At 43.4% G+C, this 18,781-nt stretch overlaps 4 protein-coding genes across 4 annotated transcripts; 1 reads left to right on the top strand and 3 right to left on the bottom strand.

The window, feature by feature from the left end:
* Positions 1 to 547: 547 nt before the first annotated feature.
* On the top strand, positions 548 to 3,730 carry GLAREA_03688 (Zn2/Cys6 DNA-binding protein; the record flags this gene model as incomplete). The annotated part of the gene is made up of 4 exons (XM_008083941.1): positions 548 to 1,057; positions 1,139 to 1,786; positions 1,835 to 2,912; positions 2,961 to 3,730. 4 exons carry the CDS (start codon positions 548 to 550, stop codon positions 3,728 to 3,730), a joined length of 3,006 nt encoding a protein of 1,001 aa, XP_008082132.1.
* Positions 3,731 to 4,524: 794 nt separating this feature from the next.
* On the bottom strand, positions 4,525 to 5,619 carry GLAREA_03689 (uncharacterized protein; the record flags this gene model as incomplete). The annotated part of the gene is made up of 2 exons (XM_008083942.1): positions 4,525 to 5,237; positions 5,289 to 5,619. The coding sequence occupies 2 exons, from the start codon at positions 5,617 to 5,619 to the stop codon at positions 4,525 to 4,527; spliced, it is 1,044 nt and encodes a 347-aa protein (XP_008082133.1).
* Positions 5,620 to 10,449: 4,830 nt separating this feature from the next.
* On the bottom strand, positions 10,450 to 12,732 carry GLAREA_03690 (uncharacterized protein; the record flags this gene model as incomplete). The annotated part of the gene is made up of 1 exon (XM_008083943.1): positions 10,450 to 12,732. One exon carries the CDS (start codon positions 12,730 to 12,732, stop codon positions 10,450 to 10,452), a length of 2,283 nt encoding a protein of 760 aa, XP_008082134.1.
* Positions 12,733 to 14,497: 1,765 nt separating this feature from the next.
* GLAREA_03691 (Ankyrin repeat-containing protein) lies at positions 14,498 to 18,061 on the bottom strand (the record flags this gene model as incomplete). The annotated part of the gene is made up of 2 exons (XM_008083944.1): positions 14,498 to 15,856; positions 15,917 to 18,061. The coding sequence occupies 2 exons, from the start codon at positions 18,059 to 18,061 to the stop codon at positions 14,498 to 14,500; spliced, it is 3,504 nt and encodes a 1,167-aa protein (XP_008082135.1).
* Between the last annotated feature and the right edge of the window lie 720 nt (positions 18,062 to 18,781).

Raw genomic sequence — 18,781 nt, forward strand, 5'->3', positions numbered from 1 at the left:
GAAAATTGAATGGCTTTCCTCAACCCATAGAGCTGGCTTCATTATTGGAGTCTGCTGTTGTCCTGTCTAAAAGCGTTCCGCCACTCGCTCGACTCGAGTGTAGAGCGAGCGTGTCTCGATAGTTCCTTCCCAATAGGTTTGTTGGTAGCAAGCGGGCAGTGGCTCGAGGGGAAAACTGCCTGTCTATCCCGAGAGAGCCCTGGAAAGTGGCTTTATAGCTGGTCCACTCTTTTCCAATCATTCAAAGTATAGAGACAAGGATGAAAAGGTATGCCAGAGTGCCTGAACTTTAGTAGTGGTGATTTGTGCCGCCGAGCCTCTTCGTTGAGAACCAACGACAGTAACTCGGAGAAGGTGCCTCGCTTTGAGCACATCCTTTCTTAGGAGCCACGGCTCGTGACAAATTTTACAATTATCCAGCCTTTCGAGTTCCGAGGTAGTTTTACATTTCCGCCTCTGCCTCTAGATATTGCGTTGTTAGATGCTTTAGCTTGGGCCGGACAGAGGGTAGTGTCTTCATAGCGTTGGCAGCAACCCCGCCAAAACTATGAGACCATCCTTTCAAGACCCGGGAGTCTCCTCTTCCCAGCAAGATCAACGCATTATTCAACAAAGCTTCCCCTTGCAACAACACAACATCCCATCGCATGGCCATCATCAGCTTCCTACCGTCTATTCTGCATCTTTACCCACTCCCTCCGGGAGTATCGTGCCTCGCAAAGGACAACAACCTCACGCAACCCCCGACCATTCGCGAACCGCGCAAGACGACTATCGACACCAATCAATTGCCCGCAACTACGAATTGGGAGCTTCCTCGGTCGAAAAGGAACCCTCCTTCGTCGCAGAAGAGCTTCGTACACCTCACACGACAACCATAACGTCCGTTCCAATGAGTGGGAAGAAGCGCAGTGCCTCTACAGAGGAGGGTCCTATAATGAAAGGCAAGAAACAATCAAGCGCAGGCCGGTCAAAAAGTCCTGGCAAGTACTCGGAGCAGGTCAAGAAGGGGTTGGCGGCTAGCAGCAGGACAAACCAGGCGTGTGATCGATGCAAGGTCCGTCAGTGCAATACTTCTGTCTTACCATGTACTCCTATGCCACATCTCAGTCTGCTAACACTTCAATTTGCGTAACAGGTCCGGAAAACAAAATGCGATTCGCTTCCTGGAGGATGTTCCGAATGTCTGTCGAAAGGCGAGGAGTGTATTACCACTGACAAAGTCTCCGGCCGTCCAATGCACCGCGGATATGTTGAGGGTCTGGAGCATGAAGTTGCAGTTTTGAAAGCACAGTTGAAAGCGCATGGGATTCGGGAAGATGGTCGGTTGACTTCTGTTGACCAAACCATCAGTCGTCCCACGCCTGATCGCAATGGAACGTCAGACTCCCCTCAAACCTCGAACTCTATCAGTCCTTCGCAGACATTACCACACGAAAGCCCGTCCTGTGAAGTGGAACGCACACCAGACAATTACTTGGGAGTTGCCTTAGCAAGCTCTCGGCTCAGCTCCATCAATGGCACAGCGCTGTCCATTCTGGGTATGAAGATAGACATTGCTGATTTCGAGTCGCTTGACATGGATGAGCCAAGTTCGTCCGGATTCAACCCAAGATTATACAACAAATCATATCAGTCGTTCCTCCAGACAGCTCTCAACGTCAACGAGAACATGGAAGAACCCCCTCTGCCACTTAGAGATGAAGCCTTTATCAGAATCGAATGGTACTTCCGAATGATCAACCCTTACATACCCTTTCTCCACAAACCGACTTTCGTGGCCTTGGTAGGGAAATTCCTGATCATTGATGTAAACTCATACTGATATTTCTAGTTAAACCGTCGGTTTGACGACCCAAACTTCAAACCTCGAGTGGCTGAAAATGTCATGATGCATATGGCATTCGCTATTATGTACTTTCAAGAAGCGTGCCGAAACAGAACGGACGATGGCATCTTTGAGAAGCGACAACAAGATCTATCCAATCAACATTACCATTATTCGCTCAGTCAGTATTACCACCTGTCTTGTAGCCACGGAGTCCAAGATATACAAGCATTGACAATGATCTGTTCTCACCTGAGAAACTTCCCGAAGCCTGGAGCCAGCTGGATTTTAACGCAGCACACCCTCTCACGTGCATTGGAATTCAATTTGCACCGGTCTGCGAAAAGCTGTACATTCGAGGAACCCTTGACGACTTTGGATATCGAGATGAGGAAGCGTATCTTTTGGTCCCTATTGACCATCCACGTTACCCTAAGTGGGAAGCTTGGACGGCCAATGTCGCTCCGCATGGAAGATTATGATATTGAAATCCCCGACCCGATTAGCGACGAACAGCTCATTCAGGACGGTACCAACGGATTGTCGCAGGCAAAATGCCTGCACAAGGTGGGCATCCATGCTTTTCAGATTGTCCCTCTGTATATGGAGCTATACAGTACAATTTACGCCGTTCGTCGTCGACCCGACAAGTACGTCCTCACCGTCAATGCACTAGAGGCAAAAATACAAGCATGGGAAGATGCGCTATCGCCTGAATTAGTCAACGGGAAGGAGCAGGAAGATCGAGTATTTACATTGTACTCGCAGGTCTGGGCAGATGAATTTCGTTTGCTTCTTCGTCATCCGTCAATGTCAATGACCAATGACGAGACCTTCAATGCGGAAAGCCTAAAAACTTGTGCCAAGTCCGCGCGGAAGATGCTGGGAGCCGTGAAGAAATTAAAGAAATACAATTGCCTTGACACGACCTGGTATAACACTGCCGTTTATGTCATGGCTTTAACAACTACTCTTTTCGTTGAATATGAAAGACGAGATACAATCTCTCGTCTGGAGGTCGAATCTCTGAAGGCAGACATGGGGGCTTGGCTGGAGATCTTGGGTAGTGTTGGGCAGCTGCTAGGTATTTCTATCCTTCTTTTGAAGCGGTATGTGACTAACGCAGATTTAGGTTCGGGTTTCCGGCTTCGTGACGCCGTGAGGGAAGTGATAATGGGGCCTTTGACCAAGCTGGACCTGAGTTTAGCAGGCCGGGATGCATCTAGAAACAGGCCGCTGAATGACTTCAATTCTATGCCTGCCCGGTCGGAGTCCACTTCTAGAATCTCCTTGGATAGTGGATCTGTCAATGCCATCAACACCAAGACCATTGACTATTCCCACCAAAGCACCCCTCAATTCGAAACAACCAGCAGCACTTCGGCTGGATATGCGCCGTTGACTGTACCATTACAACAGCACCAAGATCCATATCCGCAATCAACTCAATATCAACCATACACAGAGGCTTCTGGAACCTTGCCACACTCGTCATATCCTCCGCAAAGTAACCACAATTTCATATCTAATACCAAAGTCGAGGATGCCTCTGACTTGGTACGATTCGCTCGCCAGGCCAATCAAGCCGCTGCGCAGACGCCTCTAATGGCCCATGATGCTTTTCAGCGGCGAGATAATATTGCTCACTACGCTGGACCACAAGCATGGAGTGTCTATACTGCGGAAGCTGTCGATAATTTTGGAATGAGCGAGCCGTTCTCTGTCAATAGCCTTGTCCAGCTCGGGCCCAATGACATGAACACTGGTGGGATGGGAATCATCCATCAGAATATGCATACACCAACGTCCGGTCCCATGGATCATGGTCAATTTACTGGAGATCTGTCATCAATTTCATCTTGGCCGCAGGCGGTCTTTAACATGCTCCCAAATCAAAATTAAGTCAACATAACTAACACCATCGGCTACTGGACGTAACTCTGGAGTTGAAAATTTCTACCAACGCATCCATGCTTATTTTCTTATTGGGGGCATTCCACAAGTGCTAATGTTGGTCAAGGTGGACTGGCAGGGAATTAGGCGTTCTGGGGTTTGAAACATACGGCGTTTGTAAATCTGCTGACGGTAAAGTCGGAAGCAGGCTCTTGGAGGCTACAACCTTGTAACAAATTATTGATACCCGCTGTTATATTCTGTTAGAATAGTACGAGTACTACTGTATGTATATAAAAAACTACTGTAGAGTATAGTGTTGCAATTAATAAACAATAATAATACGCAAGGCAATCGTGTCAACCTATGATAATTGAGAAGGTAGATTACGAAACAAATCCTCGAGGCTTCGCACCTTTAATCATTAAGATCTAGTACACGGCGAGGATACAAGGTAGAAAGGGACGAATATAACACTGCTGGAGATCTCCTATGAGAGCGGACTTGGTGTTGTCCACGGATGTATAGAGTATAAGAGCTAGCATTTGACTAAGGAAAATACACGAAAGAAAGCAACAAATCTCCTTTGGCCTCGCGAAGTTTGCAGGCCTATGTGAAGAGTTCTTAAACACTCAGAGGTGATTGCGAAGTTTTCTAGAATGTGTTTCTCTTGAGTCATCGCAGACTTGGAATCATAGTCATTACATTATCGCTTAAGCAAATTTGATCGTGAGTTTACTTCCCAGATTCGTCAAACCATTATAGCAGCAGCCTTTATAAGCAGATTTATCCAGCTAACTTTTTCACAAGAACCAAACAGCAGAAACAGCAACAGCTAATACCCCACTCAACACCCCATTCCACCTATTCGCGCCCGCACCAGAAGCCGGAGGATTCGTCTGACCAGCACCCGCAGTGACGGTCACAGCTCCCCCTCCATTCGCGGCAGCCGTATTCGGCGTCCCAGTGACCGTCGGCGAATTCGGGTTTCCAGTAAGGGGCGCGCGTGTGGTCGGAACGGTCACGGCAGCGAGCACATCACCAGCTGAAGTGCAGAATCCACTGAGCGCGGTAAAAATGGAGTAATCGGTCGGATCTGCAGTTCTGACGTACTCGGCACAGGTTCGCACGCCGTCGTCGAAGTTGTCGGGCGACCAGGTGGAGGAGCTGTAGCAGAGACAGGCGGCCTGCGAGGCGACTCTTGCGTCTGTGAATCCGCGTGTGGCGGAGCTGCAGGAGTCGATGAGTCGGGAGACGGTGGAACAGCCTGGGTTTGAATCGAGGGAGCTGGTGGTCTTTGGTCTTGAGGTGATGGTTGGGGACGTTGAAGATGCGGAGGCGCTTGTCGCTGATGATATGGTCGTTGAGCTGGCGGTGGGCGTGCCGGTCAATCGAATAGTTGAAGCTGATAAAGAAGCTGTGGCCGCACGCACATTTCCTACGCTGGTGCAGAAGCCGTTCAATTCTGCGATTGCAGAGTAGTCTGTTGGGCTTGCACTTTTGGCATACGAGACGCCTGAATCATATTGTTAGTCCTTTGAAGCGTATTCTGAAGAGAGAATCTTACAGGTGGAAATCGCTCCGTCAAAGAAGTTTGGATTCCAGGTACCACTGCTGTAGCAAAGACAAGGTGCCTGACTTGACGGCGCGAAAGTCAGAAATCCAGGGCTGAACGATTCGCAGATGGAGATAGCATCCAACACCGTTCCGCAGGCGGATGCTGGAGCTTGCCGTGCTTCAATTCCACGCTTTCCATTGAAGACATTCACAGCATCGCCCACGAGACCTGGCGCAGGCGAGCGTGGGAGCAGAACCTCTCGAAGCACGATGTCTGCAAATCCGCTTGCATAAACTCCGAACACCTGCAACGCAGCGATCAACTGAAGCTTGGCTAGCATCTTGAAAACAGTCACAACCGATTCTGGTAGGCGGCGCAAAGAATGAAGGATTCAACGAAAGGCGTAAAGGTTCAAAAAAAAGAGCTGAAAGCAGAATATAAAAGAACCCGCGTATCTGCTCGAACACGGGTCGCACTGGACACTGCACCCAACACGTCCCATAGCTATTGCATGAAAAATTCCAAAATAAATACGCCTCGGTCCACTATCGTGAAGCCATGATTCGAAAACGGAATGAAAATTACGAGTAGGTGACCAACGAGATGAATCAGTGTTCGCGTATGGAGAAGCTGCCGTCAGGGGGGAGGGTGATCTCAGCCAGTTGCAACTCGGCTAGCGTCCTGGGGTCCCGGAATCGACGGCTGCAGAGGCAGATTTGGTGGAACTTGCTGTTCAGCTGCTCAGCCTTGTCGGCTTTGACAAGACGCTAAGATGCGTTTTATTGTTTTTGGTGACGATTGCGGGAGCTATTGGAGCTCCCGCAGAATTTTGGGAAGTAGATACGCTGTTGAGCCTCACCCACGCTTCCGAGTTTCGGGGCTTATTCTAAGTTGCTTAACAATGATGTCTGCCTATTGATTCTCTCAAGAATGAGTGGGAATAGCTGGAGGTTCAGACAACGCAACGCGGGTTTTAGTTGTCAACGGTGTCGCTAAATTAAATGAGAAGAAGAAATTCGTTTGGAACATGGCATGATGTCTTTTCCCGTAGTGGGCACGGCTCGTAGAGTGACGAAATCAGCATCATGTGGGAGGGTACTATTGTCACTTGTCAACTTTTCAATCTTAACGGCGGCGGATAGAACCTGGAAATATTCAGTAGTTAGTAGCGACTTGAAATATTTAGTAGTTAGTAGCGACTTAGATACTAGTAAGTTCTCTCTAGAACTTACTATTATATATATAATTATTTAGCATAAGAGCTAAACAATATCGCGAGAGTATAATAGCTAGTAAAGAGTAATAAAAATCTTTCTATATAGAAATTACAAGAAGCTTATATATAAAATATTTACTTATATTATTAGAGACTAGATTCTTAAGCTTAATATATTTCTTCTTTACTTTTTTTTAAATATATTAACTATAATTTTTATTTTTCTTAAAGAACTAACTATATTAATACTATTATTATTAAAATTATTTAGTATTTAACTACTTATAAAGTAAAAAGAATATATTCTATTTATAAGTAATATCTTTTAAAATAATTAACTATAGACTTATTTTAAGAATTAAAAAACTTAAAAGATATTAAGATAAAGAGAGTATTTTCTATTATTTTATAACTTTATTTAATTTCTAGAATTATTAAAACTCTATTTAGATATTAAGCTATTTTAATTAAAAGTAAATTATAAAATTTATTAATAAATTCTTTTTACTATATATTACTATAATATAAAAATAAATAGTCTAGTTACTTTATTACTTATAATAATATAAGTTTATAGATACTAAAATAGAAATATATAGTAAAATATTTTTAGTATTTTATTAAGTTTTACTAAATCTAATATAAAGAATATAAAATAATAAAAAGTATATATATAGAAAGAACTACTAATTATATACTTAAAGTTTTAACTTAAAATAGACTTAAACTATATTTAACTTTAATATCTCTAGATTTTATTTAAACTAGACTTTAAGTCTCTTTACTATATAAGTATATAATAATATACTATTATATTACTTTTAATAAACTTTAAAAACTATTAAAGATTTAGTATATTATAGTAAATAGAACTTTAAAATTATTATAATTAAAAACTTTAAAAGTTTAGCTTAAATTAAGATAATAGTATTATAAAATAAAACTAAAAAGAAAAATAAAAGAAAGTAAAAACTTAGATAATTATTAAACTTCTATAAACTAAAAGTAAAAAAGTTTATATATAACTTATTTAAGTAAACTACTAGTAGTTTTAGTATTAATTATATTAGTTATAGTAAACTAAACTTAAAATAAACTAAGCTAGAGATTAAAAATTAACTAGTATAAAAGATTAATTAAAAGTTAAACTAAAAAAGAGTTATACTTATAGTAAGTTATACTAATTAGAAGCTAGACTTAAAAATAACTAAGTTAAATATAGTAAAAGTTAAAAGAAAGCTAAGTTAATAGTAAGCTAGTTTATAGTAAGCTATTATATAAGAGAAAAGTATAAGTTATTATAAAAACTATAGTATAATAAAAATAAGTAAACTAAGTTTAAAAGAACTAAATAATTAAAGTAATAAACTAAAAATACTTTTTAATATAATAAAGTTATTAAGTTATAATATTAGTATATATAAAGTATAAAAATAAAGTAAGAAAATATTTTATAAAAATAAATAAACTATAACTATATAGAAATTACTTCTTTTAAAAAGTAAATTAAGTAGTAAGAATATAACTTAATAAGCTATAATAAACTTTATAATAATATCTAGAAAAATCTATAACTAATTTTAAAATAAAATAATATATTAACTTAAAAAAATATATTTATTAATTAATACTCTAAGTTTATTCTATCTAGTAACTAAATATATATATAAACTTTAGATTTTAATATAGTTTTTTATATTAAACTAAGAAATAATTAAATAAAAAAATTTAAATAGTATTTTCTATTCTTTATATTATTAGAATTTCTTTATTTATAAGATTAAAGACTATTAAAAATTATATATAATTAATATTAATATATTATCTTTTTATAAAACTATTAAGTAATCTATTATTTACTATTTAACTAACTAAAAAGTATAAACTATATTAAAATACTAGAGAAAATAAAGAAGTAATTTAAAGAAGATTAGTAGAAAAGAGTATATAATACTTTATAAAATTAGAGATACTATAGTCTATAAAGAAAAAGATAAGATAATCTAATAAATAATAAGATTTTAAAGAAATAAATACTATAAAATCTTAAATAAAAAAAATTTAAAGATTATAAAGTATATAAATACTAGATTTTAAAGTAAAGATAAAAGTTTAGTATATTTAAGAGAGTAAATTAAATATTATAGCTTTAGTTATTAGTTATAAACTTTTATAAATATTTTTAAAAGAAAAGAAATTAGTTACTTTTAAATTTTAAGTAAAAGCTTTTAACTTAAAAGAATAAAAATAAAATAAAAGAGTATTTATATAAATACTTTAAAGCTAACTAGTAATAATTTATATTTAAAAAGTAAGATAATATTACTACTAATAAAATTAATAAGTATATTATTATAATAAATAGTTGAATAAAAGACTACTAGAGAAACTTATTAATTTATCTATTTAAAGAAGTCTTAGTATAGCTCTAGTAAATAACCTTTATTTAATAAACTCTATAGAAGAGATAGAACTAAAGAAAATTTGTTTTAAAAAGCTCGAATAGAGGTATCTAAAGCGGAGAATAAAATGAAAGCATTATACGAGGTCTCGATAGGCTTTAAGCTTTTTACCTATTAACCGTTAGCTGACTCTACTTTAAGGCGAGGAACGTACTACGCCGCTTATCACTAAGGCCCCGTCCGGCGTCCTCTCTTCACATCAATTCTACATTATCATTCAACTATACTAAGAACCGTACACACTGAGAACATCACACAACCTCGCGGACCGCTAACGCAGATCAAGCGAGCTCTTAAGAGCCAGTGAAGGGTTGAACAACATTAACGTTAGCCGTCATAGAATCGCGCAATAGTGTTCTTTGAAAGAGAAACCATCTATCTTTGAGTAGAATGCTTGCGCAGTCTACTCAATGACACAACCAGCAAGAAAAGCATGCGAGCTGGCAGCCAAAGCATGTTCTTCTTAAGATTGGGATTCGGACGTCTGCTTGACTTGGTATCTTCTCATGTGTTGGTCGTGGTGATGGACTTTGGGCAGTCGAGGATGTTTGGTAGGTATGATGGAAGTGTGAGATGAAGAAGAAAGTCTTGAGAAACGGAGGGATCAGATGTCTAGTAAGTAATTTGGGTTGAGGCGGGAGTGATGGCCGTAACTGCCCTTTCTGTTCTCGCTTAATTGAAAGTAGCTTCCCCGCCAACACTTCACTAAAAAGGGGAAGTACCCACACTGCACTTCAATCAGAGTATGGTTAAACAGTATTAAAGGATAGAGGATGACATTATGTGGGTTGCTTGTCAGAAACGTTGTCGACAAGCGCTATCGACTTTGAAGGGTTCGGTTCGCAATAGAGGTAGGACTAAGGGCCTATTCGTTCAGATAATTTAGTACCATATTCTATAATGAGACTCTCGAGTTTAGTAGGTATTTAAACTAGGCTAAACCTCTTATATTATAGTCCAACCACACAACCTGGCAAGTCACAAAGCCTTTACAGGAGCCTTAACTACATGATAGGCCTTAAAACAGTGCCCTGGACACGGAGCCCTGTAGAGGCTGTAGAGCCTATAGATCTTAAGCCTGTAGAGCCTGTAGAGGAGCCTATAGACTTAAAGTCTGTAGACCCTGTAAAGCCTATAGTCGGTAGAGGCTATAGAGCCTAAAGAGCCTGAAATGTGTCGCTTTTCGTCGTGAGAATATAGAAATAAGCTGGTCCTGATCAGCTTTTTAGTCCTTCCATACAAATCAGAGAATTTAGTAGCGTAATATCTAAACGAACAGGCCCTAAAGTTCCTGAACATAGGTGTATATGATTCATTTTCGTTCAATCTCATTTAATGAGTACTAGCTATCCTTCCTTTCATAATCCAACATTGTTATATCTCCTTTTCAAAGTTAAAACCGAGAAGTAGCGCTGGTTCGCTGAAACAACGCGAGGTGTAGCTAACCCTGACCCTCTATTCTAGGTCCACAAGTCATCATTTTAACATTTAATCATGAGTCGTAGATATCGTCCATCAGCGGATTGTCCTCCGCAGGAACATGTCTTGCCTCCCAATTCAAATAATCGCCCAGGTCATGTCCTAGGTTAAAGCCCATTGGAACACGAGCCTCTTCAACCTTTCCCGACTTGCTCGTCTCACCAGCCGCCGCTAGATCAAACATTGGGCTCGGTGGCAGACTTCCTGGTGTCTCTGGAGAGTTGATGGCCGTCGTAGATGTAGAATCAAGTTCTCTTCTGTTGTGGTGGCCCAAATCAAATGGCCGCGGCTTGCGCTGACGAGACTGGCCCCGAAGTGGTGATGCCGATTTGGCCATAGTTGAAGACAACTCCTGGAGCTCACGGAAGTAAGCTTCTGCCCTTTGTTTGGCGTCTTTATCCATATCTCCCCTAGCTATCTCGTCCACCTCCAATATGCCTGAACTAGCAGAACTCTTAGCCTCCGGCTTATCCTTGTCTTGCCCCTTAACGAGCTTTCCAGGAGGACCAACAGCGAGAGCTTCCCACCACTCGCAAAGATCCTCTTTAGTATCCTCGTCTTCTTCGCTTTTTGACTCGTTTGCTGGGAGAGAGTTGCCAAGTGTGGCCATCTGAAATGCGTTCCAGTCTACTGGCTCTTCTTGCTCCCACATGGTGTGTAAAGGAGAATAGCTCTTTTCTAGCCGACGTGCCTTTATGCTGCTATTGGAAATTTGGATGGGCCCTTGAAGAAATTGCGGAGACAGCCGAGTGTAAAGAGTGGACGGAAGATATGTGTTCTTTTGGTCGTTTTGTGGAAGCGGTGTCTTTTTGTTTATGAACTTAGATGCCGCTCCAGAGCCAGTTGCTACCGTTGGAGATTGGGAAGGAGTGCCGTATGGGAAACGGGTTGTAGAGAAGTTGAACGGCGATAGTTCTCCGATAGTGGGTAGAACCATATTCATGGAATTCGATTCCTTGTGGATATTCGTGCGTAGATGCGCGGGGAGAAGGGGTGCTTCTGTCGTCAGGGGAAGGAGCAATTCGTGATCCTCTGTCGGGGTAGCTTCGTCCGGCCCCCTGACCACTTCAAGCTCGTCAATCAGAGATTGGATATCTGAGTACAGCTTTTGCTGCCTGGATTCTGATGTTCTTCTTTCTAGGTTAGCATCCAGTCTAGAGGCCAGCTCTTCCAAATGAAATGGATCCGTTGGCGTGTCAGACCTGGCTGAGCTGTTGCTTCTGGTCGAGTCCGCAGAGTTTCTTGCTGTATCCTTTGACACTGCTGCTTGCCGAATCTCCTTTATTCTTTCTGGAGTCAACGTTTTTTCCCCTTCTATCCCACGGTATTTCTTCCCTAACCCTTTGAGCTTGAAAGCGTCCGCAATACTTGTTGTAAATTCTGTTAGAGTCCATTTCGAAAGGCGACGCTCAGAAGACCTAGCGCGGCTTCGCTGAAGGTTCTTCAACACACTTGATTCCTTCTTTTGCTTCTTCTCAATGGACTTCTTGCTATGATGCTTTGAGCTCAATGCTGTTGATCGTCTCAGGGTTTGTGTAGCCTTCAGCGGCTTTTGCGCAGCGACCTCAGGAATTGCTAGGGAGCTTTGAGCAGCAGCAGGCAGCACTCTCTGAGAACTGCCCTCCCCTTGTGATATATCTATTGGCGGAGTTGTGGGACGCCAGAGCTTGGGAGCAGCTTTCGCGTCGGCGAGGGCGACTTCTACCTCTTTCAAGGCCGCGTCAGTCACTTGAATCAACTCCTCCACGTCCTCCAGAAGCATCCGCATCTTTAGGGACTGGCGCGCAGAATTCTGCGGCACAACTGTCTCCTCTAACCTCCTAGTAATCCCTTCACGCAAGCCAAGAATAGAGACTCGCGTATCTTCCTCAAGGTCAGTAGGATCAGTAATATTGCCTTGTATGCCTGGGAGCTGTGATTGTGTGCGAGGTTGGCGGTGAATGTTTACTCTTGCGCTATTCGGGGTCACTGGTGTAAACAGTGGCCGGGGATAAAGAGTTAATCCAGAGTATCGTCCTGGGCCGAGCTCTAACAAAGGACTTTCGCTACAAGACGCGAGCGAGACGCGACCACATCCACACAAAGAACATTCTATCATTGAATTACAGCCAATAGTACACTGAGGTGTAGCGGGTGTGTTGTAAAGAGCTCTTGATGATATCTTTCGAGCGAAACTTGCAGCTTGAATTTGCTCTTCGCCAGATGCAGCTGATACGCCCCCATCATCCACGATGCTCCTACTGAGCTTTGGGGAGAACACAGGTGAGATGTGAAGACCAGTCTCTGATGGTAGCATAACGTCGTCTCAGGTGGAGGAAACTGGTAGTCACTGGTCATTAATACACTCCATCAAACTGCAACATGACTCTACGACGAAGTCACTGAGTGTTCATCTGCCTTGAACCAGAGATGCGAAGATTTCAGTACATACAGTATTCCCAGACGGCCACGAATTCCATGATAACATAGAGCTGTAAGTCCAAACTCAACTATAACTGAATACAAGTTGAAGAAGATAGCCATGACATAGGGCGGGACACAATCCACATTGTTATCAAAGGACCCCTCCGCAGCTCGCAAGACGTCGAAGAGTTTAGAGACCGTACCAATATCGCGCGATTGATAGGCCGTAGAACACGGCTACCTACAGGAAAATTAAAGCATGCCTACTTCGTAATCCAACACTATAACGATGTTCTCGAAAACGCCCAGCGGAACGTACAAGGAGGATTTTAAATTCGAAGACCGACTCCTCCAGAACAAGCAGATTCAGCCGCTTCAATTCTCAGCTTAATGTGCAGCAACGATGCATATCAAGCACCGAAAATAGTGCTCGTGATACAAGCATGTAGTGACAGGACCTATCATTCATTTTGGCTTTCGGCGTACTATGTCAGTTGTTGCGGAATGGGCCGAATACACGATGAGCTTAGCCACAAGAAGTCTAGGAAAATCACCAGCTTTCGTGTCTAGGGATACTCGGTGGTGGCTCAATGTGACACAAGGACGGGTCGATACAGCCCGCCACAGCGAGACACTTGGTGACCTAAGAGGAGAGCTTCTCGGCGGCTGTGCGGTTCGGACAAGCTGAGAGGCTGCTCGTAGACAAAGAGAAATGGTTGGAACAACAAATCGAAAGTCCTCACGATACATATGAACCAGGTGCACTGAGCATCCCGTGAGCGGCGGACCTACACAACGAAACTCACCATAATCAATGTATGGAGATGTTCTAAAGCGAGCGAGGAGGAATGGACCGACTTTCTAGACTGAGTTTCGGTGCAGGATGCAGAATCCTGACGAGCTCATGCGACGAAGCACATAGCCGACAAATAGAACTTGTATTTTGCTGCTGGGAATATCATAGTCTGCATTAGATGATGAGGTCAAATACCACCCAAAGGAATCGTGGTTTTGACATGGAGAGATGGAGTCAAAAGTATAATTATTTTCCGAACATGCCGCTCACTGCATGCGGCGTTCTGCGAAAACAGTCAAGGGGAAACGCTTGGCCACGACATTTTCCATCATAACGTGACTACTGCCTCTCCAGCGGCTTATGGATACTGTTTTCTAGGTGCTTGTAACAAGAAGGCTGCTACTCATGCTAGCAATACGACTCTAAGAAGCCATACATTCATGTTTTCAACATTCCAAGGTGCTGAAGTGGGTGCTACACACGTGACACTTCACATCTGCTTCGTGGTAGATGAAATAGTGGCAGTTGAAACACGTTCTTTCTTCGATTGTGTAAACGAGACATCGCATACTTAGTGGATTAAGCTGGAACAAGATTATATGGTCCGTCCATTTTGTCAAGTAAAGGAGACTCCTTAAGCGCTATGCGAAGTCGATTTATTCTGTCCTCCGCGAGCTAGGTTGCGGGAAAAACTTCATCAATGATCTGTTGCCAAAGCAAAATTTGGATCGGAAAATATTGTAAAATGTAATCATTCATAATAAGTCCACAAATAGGTATATCCCGCGTTCCCATAGAGTTATTCAACATATATTCAATGCCAACTCCTTTAATAAATATCAGATTTCGAACAACATGGCTTTTATAGATTTCCACGCTCAATATCTCCGCTCTCTCGCATCCGAAACCCAGTAATCTCCCTCTTCATCACTGGGCGGATAATTGAGCTCCTGGCCGTCGCCGGCCGCTGACCCATGCTAAGTCTCTCACGAACCCACTCCGTGTCGGCACTCTTCCGTACACTTAGGACTTGCTCCATACGCATAGCCTCTAAACCGGAAATACCAATGCCCAGGTTAAGTCCATCTACTTCACCGTTACCAGAATAATGCCTTTGCCTTTTGAGACGTTTCCTTTCAGAATTCCAGTTCCTAAGACGTCGAAGGAATTCGCCAATATCATCCAGGTAGAACGCTACAAATATCATAGGGATTGAAATCGAGAGACCAATGCCGAACATGTATTTGCTAACGTATCCAAGGCCTAGACCGCCATCACGTTGTTGGAACTCGCGTATGTTAATAGCAAAGAAAGCAGCGATAAAGGACATTGGCAAGAATACAATCGTGACGATGGTAAAAACCATTACCGTTTGACTTTGACGCGCTGTGCTTGTAGCCTGATCGCGAGCAAAGCGGGCTTCGAAAGCGTTTGCGTGTTTTTGTTTCAAGTCGAGCATGTCCGTTACGGAGGCATATATTCGCTCTGCTTGTTTGTCCATTCGGTCTATATCCTTGATGTGAGTTAACACAGTTTTCATTTGCTCGGCAAACCGCTTTTTAACTTCTTGCTGATTGCGTTTCTCTTCTTGATAGATGTCGAGGATTGCGGCCTCGATGGTAGGAATGACGGATTGTTGGTCTTCAAGGACCTTTTTGATCATGTTCAGTTCGTCCCGAATATCCTTCGTCTCGGCAAGAAGATCAGTCTCTTGCCCAATATCTAAGAGTTTATCGACGAACATTGGGCCTCGAATAAAATCCTCAAAGTTATGGATGTCTGGTTCAGAGGAGGACTTCGCAGGATCATGAGTTTTTGAATAAGCATAGGAGGCAGGTTGCATAATTCGAGAAGGTCGGTTTAGTCGACGGTTATGCTGCAGCCAAGCAGATGCCTGCGCGCTTGCTTCATTGAATTCCTTAAAGAGCAAAGTTTCCTTGTCTGTGGCGTTGCCTATGCTTGATTCGAACATGTCAAGAAATTGGTAGTCTTCATCACCCATCCGATGTCGATCGAATACTCCGGTACATCTGCTAGTGACAATCATAGCGAGGTCATAAACAGATTTAACAGGGTCTCGGGTCTTGTCGTTGATATCTTCGATGATACTATCAAGAACATTCAAGGGATCGTTTTTAGGCTGCTGCCAACGTTGGGGAAATGAGGTAACAACAAGGTCTTTTCCAAGCACCCACATCCATAATTGATCTACCATGACAATCTACGAAAAGAAGCGTTAGATATGACCCATGCAGAGACAAGAGGTGGAGAAGCTGCTTACTTTGGGATCACACGGTTCATTGGGCTCTGTATCTTTTAGCTGATATCGATACACAACCTGATCTAGATCCCGCCACTTCGTATCAATGTTGTGATAGAAAGATTGATCCAAGGTACGCCGTATGTGCAGAGATACGGTTGACGATGTGAGGTGAGCACGGATCAGCATTTCATCAAAGGTTTTCGCCCTGCTGAGGTTGCGAGGGGCTGACGACCTCATCATTTCAGCTTGTTTTACAGCACGCTGCATTTCCTGACATTTCTGATTTGTTTCAAAATGCAAATATGGCATAAAGGTATAAACGTTTTCCTTCAGCATAAGCGGAGCATCTCGTCGACCAGAAGCACTTGGAGAACGAGGGGCTTTGCTCTGGTGCAAATAAGTTGCCTTTCTCTGTTCTTTCGAGTTCTTAGGGGTCGCGTTGTCGCTTCCAATTTTCGGAGACTTGCTCCCCTTGGTTTGAGCTTTGTCATGGCCTTTCTTGGATTTCTCCTTTTGTGACCCTTTTCCATGCTCTTTTCCAGAGCCTGGTGTATCTTTCAGCCAGTCATCCCCAGAAGCGGAAGTCGATCCCCGTGTGGGAGTCCGAGGTGTCGTAACCGAGCGAGCATCTGCAGCCCCGTTGACAACAATCGTAGGAGGAGGGGGAAGTGGCCTCGGATTCTCGTCCTTCGCATCAGCTTCCACGACTTTGACTGCTCGAGGCGTACTCTGACATAACGGTCGCATGAAGTGTGAGTGTGATTGTTGCCCACGATGCTGGTGGCTGAAAGACCTCTCAAGAGCTTTAAAGCCTTCGATATCACTCGCGCCCTCTTCAATGAACAACTTTGTCAACAGCGCTTCAACCCATGCCATATTGTTCGCAGGAAGATGTATCCATCGAAAAGAGGCTGCCTTATTATCGGGTCGGATGGTCATGGCAGGTTTACGAGGATTGACAGAATCCCTCCCATACAAAAGCTCAAAGACTGTTCTCCGCTGGACTTTATTCTCGTTACGAAAATCGCCGAAGTCAACGATCGTTGCATTAAATCCATTACATGCTCCTAGCGCATCTGAAGATAAACTATCAAGGTTATTGAAAGGTGCGAGAAGACTGACAATGTCTTTGCGTTTATTCTGGGCTGCTCGTAAAAACGGTGTGCTGCCGAACGTGTCTCGGGCGGCTCTCTTCAGATGTTTGAATGTCAGAAGATAATTTACAACAGACAAATGCCCACCCTCCGCGGCAAGGTGCAACGGCGTCATCCCATTGAGAAGCTTCCCATTGACATCTGCGCCAGCTTCTACAACAAGACGAACAATCTTCTCTGAGCCAATCGCACAGGCATTGTGTAGAGGTGTCCACCCACCATCACTTCGAGCATGTACGTTCGCTCCGTTCGAGATTAAGAATTCCACGATATTGTCACGATCATGTGCAGAGGCAAGATGCAGACCAGTCTTCTCTCTGACCTCAACCGCATCTATCTTCGCCCTTGGCCCTTTAGGCCGGGTCAAAAGCTGCTCGACTAGGCGCTTCTTGCCAGTTACACACGCCCAATGAAGTGGTGTCCTTTGCAATTCGTCTTGACCCTCCTCGTCGTCGATATAGATATTCTGCCTCAGAAGCACTTCAATGACGTCGTCCCCCCAGTTGTTGCATTTATCGGCGGCCAGATTGTGAAGCACATTCCTTCCCCTCAAATCCTTTGCATTCACATCTGCTCCATGCTTGATCAACGAATTGAGAATGTGGTAGTGGTTCTTCCAGGCAGCTGTCATCAGCGCATTTCTTCCCTTTTTGTCCGAAGTTTCAGGATTTGCGCCATGCTCGAGTAGTGCTGCGACTATTGCGATGTGATTTCGATCGACGGCGCGCAGGAGGGGAGAAAGTCGATTTCCAGGAGCACCGTCAGGAGGTGCCCCTTCAGATAGAAGATATTTCGTTGCAGCCACCTTCCCCTTTTCCGAACTCCTCATCAACGCAATGCGCAGATGATGCTCTTGGAGCTGGCCTTTGAGCCTTGCGCTGGCAAGCAGATCGCGTAACTTCTCAACATTGTCGTTTTCTGCTGCTCGAAGCAATTGCGGTTCCAGACGTTCTGTATGATCTGTCGACCTGGATCTTGTCCTTGTCAACTCTCCTCCATCGGTTACCATTGTATATCAATGTGGGTTCATCAGCCTTAGCTCCGTCGATGTCGAAAAGGACGTATAGCGATAGCAGCGAGGTGTCGTGCTCGAGTATCGTATGAGTTTCGTGGAGGGTCTTCGGATATCAACATGATCGCAGCCCGAGCAATCATGATCAAAGCCTGGGTTGACCCAAGATGATAATGAGAGAACTGGCAGACGAATATTTGTGGTTAACTGAACTGCTCAACTGCAAGTCTGCAATTACTCGTTGGCGAGACCAAAGCGACAGCCCCTGTCAGCCAAGCTCCGCGGCATCTGTCAGAAGCGGGAGGAAAACACTTTGTGCTCGATGCAACAACCTCGATTACAACATGATATCATTGACGAAACTCCACATCTCAACGAGCTACCAATTCCATCCTTACCGGGTCAACGAAGCCATCTCAATCGAGCTGCCAGTATCGCAAGGGCGCCTTCACGAACGAAAGCTCGGTTTGGTATGTTTGAAGGACCAGAAACACAAAGGCATTGTCGGGAGCGTGCCGCGGTACTGTATATGGTCCGCGAAAAGCAGCAATTCAGATAGGAAAAGAGTCACAGAACGAGGACGCAGAAAATGAGGACGCAGGAAGCAAAGGGGTCTTGTTGCTAAGAGGAGTCTATGGAATGCCCGGAGCTATGTTGGTGCGACACGTCTTGGTACCCACAATTGCCAAGTGGTCACGCTGAAGATCAAAGACAACG

This window comes from Glarea lozoyensis (assembly GCF_000409485.1).
Source record: "Glarea lozoyensis ATCC 20868 chromosome Unknown GLAREA2, whole genome shotgun sequence".
NCBI classification, from domain to species: Eukaryota; Fungi; Ascomycota; class Leotiomycetes; order Helotiales; family Helotiaceae; genus Glarea; species Glarea lozoyensis.